Below are 12,525 nucleotides of genomic sequence, written 5' to 3' on the forward strand. Positions count from 1 at the left end.
TAAAACAATTGGTTACTTAGCAGACTATAGGCAGATTCTTATGCTTGGGCTGGGCAGAGCTTCTGAAAGGCAAGGCAGCCTATTCTGGGTCTGTTTGGTTGTTCCCAATTATTGCAGACAGCTAATCGTTTTGCATGCTGATGCAGTTGACAGTTCAGTGCAGTTCCTTACACACCTCAATGCTCTTCCTACCATTCATACTGCTCTTTGCCAAGGAGGGGAAGAAACTGTGGGTGGTATTTAGCTAAGTTTTACTCAGGCACTATTTGCAATCCAAACATATATTAAATGCTTTGACACTGAAGCATTAAGTGCCCAGAGCCCCCTGAATGGAAGCTTCTCAACAGCCCCCTAAGCCAATGATGTATCTTTACCAAGCCCACAAAGGGAAAGTCCAAGCCAGGAAGAATTCCAAATCAAGTGGAGCTTGAAGTATACTTGAAGGATTTGAAGGAAATTAACAGAATTAGGCAGGCATTGCCAAAGATTCCTGAAGGGGAACCATCTGGTCAATCATAAGAAAAATATGAGCAGCACGTTCTAGCCGCCTTGGACTTTGATGCCATTAGGAGACAGAGGAGGAGAATGGGCAAAACCATGATATAATTATAGTCTTAGCCTCATTGTGGTTAACGGTATAATGGGGGATAGGCTCCAGCATAATGTGCTCTCCACAAACATGATGTCCTCTGTTCATTTGTATTCACCTTAACAATGGTTACTGTCAATCTGGGTTTGCCTTGAAGATTTAAAAACCAGGGTTTGAAACTAGTTAGCAAACCCTGGTTGAGAGGGAAACTAGTTAATGCCAACCTTGGTTTAAAAGGTGGTACTGACATACCTGTTAACCTGGTCAAGTCCACTGAGGGAGAGAAGAATGGCACTCTAGATAGGTGGGAGCATAGGCTCTTGCAGCCTGTCACTGGTGCAATGGTTAGTGTGTTATACTAGAACAGGGGTTGGCAACTTAAGGCCCATGGGCCACAAGTGGCCCACGGGGGTCATTTAACTGGCCCACAAGCCACCCTCAAACCGAGCTGCCCACTCAGTGAGTCCCCGCCCGCTGTGCTAAAACAGCACAGCATGGGGACTCGCTTCCGCAGCACCAAAAATCTCATCTGCGCAGAGGCCAAAAATCATGGGCACACAATCTGGCCCACGGAGGGATCTCCACTGGAATGAACCGGCCCAGGAGAGGTAAACCTTGCCAACCCCTGTACTAGAACCTGAGAGAGACCAGGGTTCAAATACTCACTCAGCCATGAAGCTCGCTGGGTGAACTTGGGGCCAGTCACTGCCTCTCTCAGACTAACCTACCTCACAGGATTCTTGTGGGGATTAGATGAGGGAGAAAAAGAAACATATATGCCACCTTGAGTTCATTGGAGAAAAAGTTAGGATATAAATGCAGTAAATATATAAAAGCAATGCAGGGCAGCTTGATGTCCTGTAGTTGTTGTTTGGACTCCAGCTGCTATCAGCTGCAGACAGCCTGGCCAAAAGGTCACATCTAGAAGGTACCATACTGGCCACCCCCGCCAAAAGGGACAGGTGTACCAGCTTTCAACAACCTGGTGCTGCTTCAGATGTTGTTGGACTCCAACTCCCATCAGGCCGGAGCCAGTTGATGGGAGTTGGAGTCCAACAACATCTGGAGGACACCATGTGTTGCTATGTTACACCTGCACCAGCAACCCAAGAAATGCAAAATAAAACCACAGCTGCAAGTCTCTGCCTGCGCCATGGAAGGCGGACAAGGAGCGATTCATTCAAATGACAATCTGCCCTGCCCAAGATACACCTCATGGTTCTGTTTTCCCACACACACCCAACCTCAAGTGCACACACCTGGCTTGTTGATGGATGTCCAATATCTGCAGCGCTGTTTGTCTGGCCATTACTTCCAGTTAAGAAGCGTGTTACATTTACTCAATGGAAATCAGTTACATGTGTAATGTCCAGGACTCACTACAGAGACAGAGGTTCTAAAGACACCCGCTATATTTATCACTGTGTCACAAACAAGAGCAAACTTGGAGCACTTGAAATCTGAAGATAAACACTTTCTGGTTTTAATCAGCAGGGGGCAACATCACCACAGCCCATGTACAATGAAGGAACTAAAGGATTTCATGAAACAGGACTGGAAATGGTGGCTAACGCCCATGGGGGCATATCCACACACCCAAAAGCCAAGTATGGATGCATGGGGGGATCTTTAAACAATTATTAACAAGAGCATGGGAATGTGTCAAAGTTTTGAATGCTGAACCTGCATTTTCCACTACTTAAGAAAGCCTTACTTACTTACTTACTTAGAGCGAGATGAGCGCCGCAACCCCAGAGTTGGTCATGACTGGACCTAATGGTCAGGGGTACCTTTACCTTTACCTAAGAAAGCCACCTACTGGGGGTCAACAGCAGGGGAGGGTTTTCTCTTCACGTCCTTTGGGGATTCCTGAAATCACTGGCTCAGCTAGTGTGTGTGTGTGCGCTTGTCTGTGTATGCATATATGTGTGTATATATATAAAAAGAGTGAGGAATTCTTACAAACCCTAACCACATCTCACAGCTAAAGTCTGAAGAAGTAACTTGCTTTGAGTCATAGCCACCATCCTTTTTTCAAAATAGACAGAGGGAAGAATTCAATCAACCTTGCATAGTCTTTTTTTTTTTAATTGAAAACAATTTATATGCCATTTGCTCAACAGAAGACCTCTAAGCAGTTTCCTACTGGTAAACCCTATACCTGCCATTATAAAGAAGTTCGAGAGAGCCGGACAAGAAAACCACTACTTTTCAATCAACCTAGCAAAGTTTTATTACATATGAAAAATCAACAGAACATGATTATAGGCCACCAAGGACACATGGCAACTTGTGAAATGATACCTTTGTTTAAAAACTGAAATGACTTGAAAGTTAAATGTAATTAAATATAAATTTGGTGCTTCTGGAGGGGGGATTGTTGAACACTGATAATTGCTTCTTCTATAAATATGTGAAAACAATAAAATATTTGGTGAGGGGGGAGGGGAGTCCAAGGATGCTCAGACAATAATTATATACATGTAATACAGTAACTTGGGGTGGGGGAATCACAGACCAGGAAATACAAAAGGAAATGCATTAACTATCATTTCAAACCTTTATTTTAAGCAATATAAGCATGTCAATTTACCATTAATAGGATTTTTTAAATGCTTAACTTTTGGCTGGATTGGTCTCTCCCAACACCCAGCCGCTGAATTTCACAAGACTGAATTAGTCATAGAACCACATTGAGATTTCAAATGTATATATTATCTATGCAGCCCATTATTCTACGGTTTCGGTTACAAGTGTTTTGCAACTTCTGAGAAAGAACTGCAGGCCAGCAAGGGAAATGAGTAAGATGTGATGGAGGAAACTGATAAGGGAGAAAAATAAAGTCAACATAGTTTTACTTTCAAGCATCAGCCTTGCACATCTACTTTCGTTTACCCCATCCATACTCTTGCTTAATGGCGCATGTCTGTACTTGCAGCTTGACAAATCACAATACCAGCTCACCAATCATGCATATGAGGATCAGAAGACCATGGCAAACCTCCTAACAAATGGCATTACTTTTTATCATTTTGTTCTCTGTATAGTTATTTTTAAGCATGTCACACACCCAAATGCTAGCAATTAAGCAGCGTATAAGTGCCTTAAATTAAACAGTTATTTTCATTTTTAAAAGGGGCTAATAGGTTTAATGAGTAATAATAGAGCGTGTGGTACAGTGGTTAGTGTGTTGGGCTAGGGCCAGAGAGACCAGGGTTCAAATCCTCATTTGGCCATGAAACTCACTTGGACCAGTCACTGCCTCTTTCAGTCTAATCTACCTCACAGAAACGTTGTGGGGATTAAATGAGAAGGAAAACCTTGTATGCCACCTTGACCTCCTTGGAGAAAAAGGTGGGATAAATAAATGAAAGTAATAAATGCACAAGGCTCAAAAGTACTGAACCAGAGGGGATTCATATGCTGTGGTCCACCAAAATCCTGCTCTTGAAGGTGAAGAGATTCCAGCATCTTGGACATACAATGACCAAGGAGGTTCCCCACTCAAGGAAAGAGAATTTGTCGATGGAATTGTGCAACAGTGAAAGGGGGGAAAAAACAAAACAACCTCTCTGATGGCAGGTGCTTTCCAAGGTGGTCCTGCATGTGTGTGAGGGACTCCACGGAACACGCCTACCCAGTGGCCTCCTTCAATGTCAAGCCTGCCACCACCAAATATCCCACCTGGGATCACTGTTCACATCTTCTGGGGCGTTACTCATCTCAGCACTGCCAAAGCTGGGAGAAAGGCTGGGGTGCACTTGCCACTGCAAGCAAAGATACAGAAGCCTGGCCACACCCATGGTACAACAGCCATTTTATTTGAACACCAAACAAACACTCTACAGTTGAGCTACGGTCTTTCTGAAAAATCACTAAGAAAGTCCCGGTGTGCTCCATGGGATATGTTATATACAGAGCATTGCACAGCCCCACTGAATCACACAGATTGGCTATTCTGGTCCACATCCTGTTTTTCCTACAGTGGGTAATCAGATCAATATAGGATTCAGCTTTCATTACTGTACAGTGCAACTACGGTATGTTACTCAGAGTCCATCAGGCTCACTCCCAAGTCTGCACAGAATTGCAGTCTTAAGTGGATATCAGTTAAGCAGGCTCTTACTCAAATATCTGAGGATTTCAAAAGATGCATTACATCAGGAATATTGCAAGGTGCCTTATAATGAGTCAAAGCATTGCACTGCAAATTTGCATTGCAAATTCTGCAGTTTAGGTGGTTGAACTAGAACACATGACCCATGGGGTACCTTCTAAAATTACAATTCTGTGATTCTGTGAAAGTGTTGGCCCACCTAGTTCACAACTAGAAGTAGCTCTCCAGGCTTTTCCAGTTCTACCTAGAAATGCCAGGCATTGGACCCATTTCTTTCTACAAGAAAAGCAGATGTTCCCCCACTGAACTAGGGCCCTTTGTTTACCACATTGTAGTCCTCATGGTTCTGAATAAAAATGCAGAGTCAAACAGGAATATAGGAAACTGCCTTATACCGTGTCAGACCATTGGTCAGACCAGCTCAGTACTGCCTACACTGACTGGCAGCATCTCTCCAGCATTTCAGAGGCAAAGAGTATTCCCAGCTCTACCTGGAGACACCAGGGATGAACTCAGGACATTCTGCTTGTAGGGCAGAGGCTCTAGTGCTCAGCTACAGCCCCATCCTCTAAAACAGAGGTGATGAACTTGAGTTTCTGCAGATGTTGTTGGACGCCATTATTCCTGCTGCCTGGGGCCAAAGGGAAAGGGAACAAGGGTCCTCCAGCCCAGCTCTCATAGTTATAACCTCCAATTGGAATAGAGCTAATTTAAGCAAATGCTTTACCTCTCAGCACAGTGTGCTAAGCTGTACCTGTTAAAATTCCAAAAGGAAAAAACATCATACGTGGATGTGTACCTAAGACCAACATTGTTAACTTCCTGCTGACATGACCTTAGGTCGCTTGACATAAGGTGCAGCAGACTTCAGGCGAAGAAGTCTGCAAGAACAAAAAGCAAAACAAGTACAGTGGTATCTCTGGTTACGTACTTAATTCGTTCCGGAGGTCCGTTCTTAACCTAAAACTGTTCTTAACCTGAAGCACCACTTTAGCTAATGGGTCCTCCTGCTGCTGCTGCTGCTGCTGCACTGCCGGAGCATGATTTCTGTTCTCATCCTGAAGCAAAGTTTTTAACCTGAGGTATTATTTCTAGGTTAGCGGAGTCTGTAACCTGAAGCATATGTGACCTGAAGCGTATGTAACCCGAGGTACCACTGTACTTGATTGAATCTCAAGCTGAAGGTTCCTCCAGGCCAGCCTCCTGCTCTCACAGTGGCCAACCAGATGCCCCAATCGGAAGCCTCAAAAAGTTGTAACTTTTCCTCACAGAGGAGTTGATCCAGCTCCTTAATCAGTTTAGCGGCCCATCCCCGGCTCTACAAAATCCTTTTTGAGGTGCTGCAACCAGAACAGTAAACAGTGGCCTTGTTTATACAACACAGAAAGCCAAATAATGGCTTCTAAGGATGGATAACAGTTTTCAGACAGAGGGTTGCATTCCTGCAGTGCTGACAAAGTTAGAAGTAGCAAGCAACAAAACACTGGGAGAGAAAAATTATGCTTGTAAACTTCAACATTACTGTTAAGCAAACATCCCTAGAAAGTTGAAGTGGGAAAGCCTCGGGTCCGGTGACCAGAAGCGGCCCTCTAGGCCTCTCTATCTGGCTCTCCGTACACTTCCTGGGCCACACCCCTTCACACTCTTCTCAAGTGCTTTTGCCTGGCTGGAACACGCTTGAACTGTGACAATGCCTTTTTATTACCTCAATGGAGGATGGACAGAAAACATTAGGGGAAACAAGGGCATGTCAGAAACAAACAACTGAGAAGTTGACGTGAAACTGAAGCAAAGAAATATTTGGACTCCAGTTTCTTGCAATTTCTTTCCGAATTTTTCTGGGTTTTTTTTCCAGGCCCTCACATTTCTCTGTATGTATAAAAATCTCCAAGCTTTGATTGGCTGGCAGGTGGGTGAGTCACATCCATGGCTTGGCCCACTTTTGCCTCTGGCCGAGCCCACCATTGGCATGAAGCCCCCAGAATGTGGTCCAGAAGGGAATGGGGCACTCACTCATCTTCAAAAAGTTTCCACACCCCTGATTTACAGAATGCCCAATAGCTTACATATTTATTTCTTTTGTCCCTGTGTAATGAAGAGAACAAAGACAAGGTGAGTTTGGAGAAGGCAAATTAACCTGAAGCTTATGTTCAGCTGCAGTTTTCCAGTTTGAGGCACTCAAACATTATGCACTAGTTCTTACAACAGAAGGAAATGACCTGCTAAAAGGGACATTGCTCAACTGAGCCCTGAGCTAAAGAATGCGTAAGCATTTTTGTTGCCTGGTCTTTCCTGACAGCTTCAGAGAAAACGGAACAAGAATCAGGAGGGGATAAAACAATATCGTAATGGGTGCAATTATAACACTGCCTAAGATGATGGCAAACCAAGCCATCCACACCTTCTGGTATGCTTAGCTCAACACATGCCACATCATGGAATGAAGCTCAGCTTACAAAGCGCAGGGCTTTCTCAGTCAGGGTTCCAACACTGTGGAATGTCCCCGACCCCCAGCATTGAAGCCTGGCCTCCAGCTCCCACCATCCCTGACCACTAGTCGTTCTGGCTGGGGCTGATAGGCAAGATATGCAAGGTACTGCACTGGCTACCCCCAATTTTTATTATGTATGCAGATCCAGGGTAGAGCCACAGCTCAGTGGTGGGGCATTTTGCCTTGCATACTGAAGGTCCCAGGTTCAATCCCCACCATATCCATTCCCTGCTTGAAACCCTGGAGAGTTGCCATATACAATACTGAGCTGTAAGGCAGCTTCCCAGATTCACTCAGCCCTTTCTCCAGAACTACAAACTGCAAAGACTAGAATCTTCCTTTATTTTTAGGGGGATGCACCAGCTTTGCATGCAGAAAGTCCAACATGTGACCTACCCTCCAAATAATCCTGGGAACTGTAGGCTGTTAAGACCTCTGGAAATTGCGACTGTGGGTGGTTAACTACAGTTCCCTCGTTTCTTTCAGAGAAGCCATGTGCATTAAATGTAAAGCATGGATGGGACCTGGATTGAAGCATATTTTGGAACCCCTATGATTGTAGGCTTGTCTACACATTACACTGCATGATCTGGATGCAGGAGGCTCCAGGTTTAGGCCCTGGCATTGTCAGGAAAGAATCAGTTCTGAACCCTGGAGTGTTGCTGCTAGTTAAGTGTAAACAATGCTGAGCTAGATGGACCAACAGCCTGACTCAGTGTGCATAGGAAGCTGCTTTAAACTGAGTCCCATCATTGGATCCACCTAGTCCAATATTGCCTACACTCTCTGACAGCAGCTCTCCAGATGCCATGAGTTGAACCTGTAACCATCTGCATGCAAAGCAGATGTTCTACCACTGAGCCCTTTCCCAGATAAGGCAGGTTCATATGATCCTGCGCTTTACCATCTTAAAAGTTTGGTGCTATTAGCTGCCATAAGATAAAATAATTGATATCCTGAACTTAGAGGACTTTCAAAGATCTGAACTTACAGTACAATAGCCCTCATTAATGGTGTTTGTGTATAAGTAACACCAAGGTGGGAAACCCCCAAGTTCCAATTCCATTTGGCTATGAAGCTCACTGAGTAACTGGTCACTGTCTTAGCCTAACCTCCTCAAAGGATTGTTGTGAGGATTTGAGGAGGGGTGTGTGACAGATTCAAGTTTGTCAAGGGGACAAATTCAAGTCCCCTACATTGCCAGGAATCTTGAAAGGTGATTGTTTGACCAGTCATAGAGGTTAGGATAAAGAAGATAAAATGAGGTGGGGAGGTGATAGAGGAAAAAATGAAGTACACTGTCTTGAGCTCCTAAGAGGAAGGACAGGACAGAAATGGTCTTTCATCATCATTTCTTAAAGAATAAGAATTTCCCTTATGAGCCAAACCTTTGGTCTAGCTCAGTACTATCTACATTGACTTTAAAAAATTATATATTTTTAAAAAAGCAACAGATAAACAAACACCTAACAGCAGCCACAGTACAACAAGCCATAAATGGGAAAAAGGGTCAAAGCAGCTTGAAAGGCTAAATGACTACCTGAATAAAGTCTTTTCCTGAGAGCAGAAGGAGATTGATAGGAAGGGAATTCCATGGCTGGGCACAACCCCTGAAGAGGCCCATCCCTGCCACATGTGCCTTGGATACTAGAAGAATTGGCAGAAGGACTTTCTGGAAGATCTCAAAGGCAGGCTCATTGATAAGAAAGTGGTCCTTTGAGTAACCTGGTCTTTCTAGAACTTTCCAAGTCGTGACCAACACTTTGAGCTCTGCCCCAAGAGAGCCACACAAGTTCTTGTAACTCTTCCCATTCAACACCTTTCTGCAGCATTCAGAAACAGCTTCAAGTTTCCAAACACAGTTGAAAAGGCAGAGTTGCACAGAACATATTAGAGCAGTCCACATTGGATGTTACTAAGGCACGTTATCATGGCCAGATCTAACACCTCTGCTATCCTATGGCGTTCCAGTCTACTGCCAAGATCTGGATATCCAGGCTCATTGATGGTTTCCGGAGAACACCCAGACTCCGAACAAGAGTCCTCTAGGGAAGCACAGCCCTAGCTAAGGCAGGATAACCCACGTTCCCCAATTCTATTGACAACACAGGGTTCTGAAGTGGCTCAAGCAATTGTTCATATCCTCAGGCTGCAAAACCAGAGACGTGCACATAATAACTAGATGAGTAGGCAATGGACATGCACATGATAACCACAGCACCTAAGTCCATATGCATATCAGCCGCTACCTACAAAGTCTCAAACTAACCACACCTGTAACTTATGCGTATTTGACTTGTGCACATTCAGCTTTAAGTGGGTGGCAAAAAAAAAATAAATGAAAGAATTCTTGAAAAAATAACTTTGGTAATCCCACCCAACATTGCACCCAATGTGTTTTGATTATATACAATTTTGGCTTTTGGTGCACTACCTGAAACATAACCTCCACATAAATTGCAGGCTTACTGTAATGCTCATTATCATCCCAAATACTAAACACCAATAACCTTTAATTATATTGGTAACAAAAAGAATAGGTTGTATGCAACTTAGTCCTACTCATCATCGATCCATTGAACTTAACATATCTCAGTTACTCATTTGTTTCCAGGCCCAATTCAAGGTGTTCAGATTAGGGTTTAGAGCCCTAAACCACTTAAGCCCCAAATATCTGAGCTTCTGGACACTCTGAACTGTGACAGGACAGCACCTTCTCTGTGACAGGTCCCTCCACACAGAGGTAGGTCTGACTTCCTTTGTTGTTGTTTAGTCATTTAGTCATGTCCAACTCTTCGTGACCCCAAGGACCAGAGCACGCCAGGCACTCCTGTCTTTCACTGCCTCCCGCAGGTTGGTCAAACTCATACTGGTAGCTTCGAGAACACTGTCCAACCATCTTGTCCTTTGTTGCCCCCTTCTCCTTCTGCCCTCAATCTTTCCCAACATCAGGGTCTTTTCCACCTCTTCTCTTGAGGTGGCCCAAAGTATTGGAGTCTCAGCTTCAGGATCTGTCCTTCCAGTGAGCACTCAGGGCTGTTTTCCTTAAGAATGGATAGGTTTGATCTTCTTGCAAGCTATGGGACTCTCAAGACTCTCCTCCAGCACCATAATTCAAAAACATCAATTCTTCAACGATGAGCCTTCTTTATGGCCCAGCTCTCACATCCATACATCACTCCTGGGAAAACGATAGTTTTAACTATACGGGCCTTTGTTGGCAAGATGATGTCTCTGCTTTTTAAGATGCTGTCTAGGTTTATCATCGCTTTTCTCCCAAGAAGCAGCTATACAGCTTTGAGGTGATCCAGGGACAGTCTACATATATACTGGCCTATTTCTACCTCTTTTTCTTAATGGTCACTGCTCCTGCTCAGGCTGCACAGAAAAAGCATTCTGATTCATGAAACTCATTCCAAATGTACAGATAAAGCATAATAGAATTATAAAGGATATGGTATTAGTGTGTAAAAACAGTCCAGATCCAATTATCCTCAGGCATGCACCTTCAGATGGTGGAGATGTCAGGCACCATTCTGGCACCCGGGCATCTTCGCTTGGTCACAAGTGGTTGATAGCCAGGTGCAAATGCACCAGGCACCTGCTAATTTTGAACACCGATGGGGAGAGATGGTCCTTGACATAGTGTGATCCTGAGCCAATTAAGACTGTATAGGTCAAAACCAGCATTTTGAATTGTGCCCAGAAACTACTTTGCAGTCACTGCAGGTGGGCCAGGATTGGTGCAATATGTCCTTCCCCACTGAACTCTGCACCAGCTGAAGTTTCCTAACTGTCTTCAGAGGCACCCCATATGTACAATTCATTGAAGTAGTCTAACCTAGAGGGTCCCAGAGCATAGGCGACAGAAGTTAGGATATACCTGTCCAGATGGGGCACAGCTGCGCCACCAGCCCAAACTAATGGAAGGCACTCTGTGCCACTGAGGCCACTTGAATCTCAAGCAAAATCAAAGGTCCAGAAGGACCCCTAACCTACATACCTGTTCCTTCAGAAGGAGTATAATCCCATCAGGAACAGGCAACCTCCTATCCATCCAGACTTAGGGAACCACCCAACAACACTGCTTTATCTGGATTGAGCTTCAGTTTGTTGGCACATCCACTGCCACACCTACAGATGTAAAGGAAAAGTAGAGTTGTGTCATCAGCATATTGCTGACAGAACTCCTGATGACCCCACTCAGCAGTTTCACGTAGATGTTGATCAGCATAAGCGGGGGAAATCAAACCCTGAGGTACCCCACATTGAAGGCTCCATGTGGCCAAAAAGCACTTCTCAAGCATTACCCTCTGAAAACAACCATCCAAGTAGTACTGTACTGGAATTACCACAAAGCAGAACCACCCAACCCACAACTCAAGACAGTTTCTCTAGAAGAACCCATGGCCAATGGTATCGAAAGCCGCTAAGGTAAAGAATTGGCAGTGATGCATTTCCCATGTCTCTCTTCTGCCAGGGGATATCATACAGGGTGGCCAAAGCAGTTTCTGCATCAAAACCCAGCCAACCCCCAACTGAAATGAATCCATAAAAACCACCCCATTAAGTCCTTCTCAGAGATGACCTACTGGAAATCAATGACACCAAGTCAGTAATAACCATCAATTTCCATGGGCCTGCACTGAGTAACATTAACTCTGCCTGCAACCCAATAAAAACAGGTTCTAGCCATCTAAGTCTTACAATACCCACTGGAGGGCAGTGACCCCAGAGTCAGCCACACGGATCAATTTCAAGAGGTCTCCTCTTCGGTATTACAGTATTATTATTACTATTGTTGGTTATTTCCGATCCATTACCCACCGATTTCAACGGTTTCCTCTCGAGTAAGCCTCAACACTGCCTACAAACCAATAACGATAAGGATGGGCTTCATCCAACGAAGTCCTACTCAAGAGTAGAACCCACTGAGGTCACTGCCCACTATCTTTCAAAGGGTCTCCTGCCGAGTAAGAGCAAACAGTGATCGCAGCCCTAGCAAGGTGGAAGAAGTTGCCTCGCCGGCTTCAATCCTCGGCACACCGTGACCCGCCCGATTCGCTCCTCTCCTTTTCTCTCCTCCCCTCCTTTTCCCCAACCCTCCTGCCCCTCTCCAGCGGGCCTACTTTGAGAGTGAGGTGGTGAACTCGGGCCCGCGCGGGGTCTCCCAGGAGCAGAGCCGCCAGCAGGATCAGCGCCGCCTTAGCCGAAGGAACCAAGCAGGAACCGCCACCGCCTCTCCTGCTCCTGCACAACGCCATGTTTATTCCAGCATCAACACCGGGCATCCTCGCAGGCCCCTCCTACTTCCGGGGTCAGGGGGCG

General features: G+C 45.0%; 1 protein-coding gene across 2 annotated transcripts in view; it reads right to left on the reverse strand.

Annotated features, from left to right (window-relative positions):
• Positions 1 to 12,525, reverse strand: part of GPR107 (G protein-coupled receptor 107) — a 49,540-nt gene extending 37,015 nt beyond the window's left edge. The window contains exon 1 of one of the 2 annotated variants that reach the window (XR_014164668.1): positions 12,327 to 12,507. Coding sequence is in view for 1 of the 2 variants with exons in the window: in XM_081897102.1 (XP_081753228.1) it covers positions 12,327 to 12,488 (162 nt within the window). In the remaining variant the exon portion in view is untranslated. Of the gene's footprint in view, positions 1 to 12,326 lie in introns of both variants that reach the window. The other variant, XM_081897102.1, reaches the window with a different exon arrangement.

The sequence above is a fragment of the Podarcis melisellensis genome (genome assembly GCF_964234715.1).
Source record: "Podarcis melisellensis genome assembly, chromosome: Z".
Lineage (NCBI taxonomy): Eukaryota > Metazoa > Chordata > Lepidosauria > Squamata > Lacertidae > Podarcis > Podarcis melisellensis.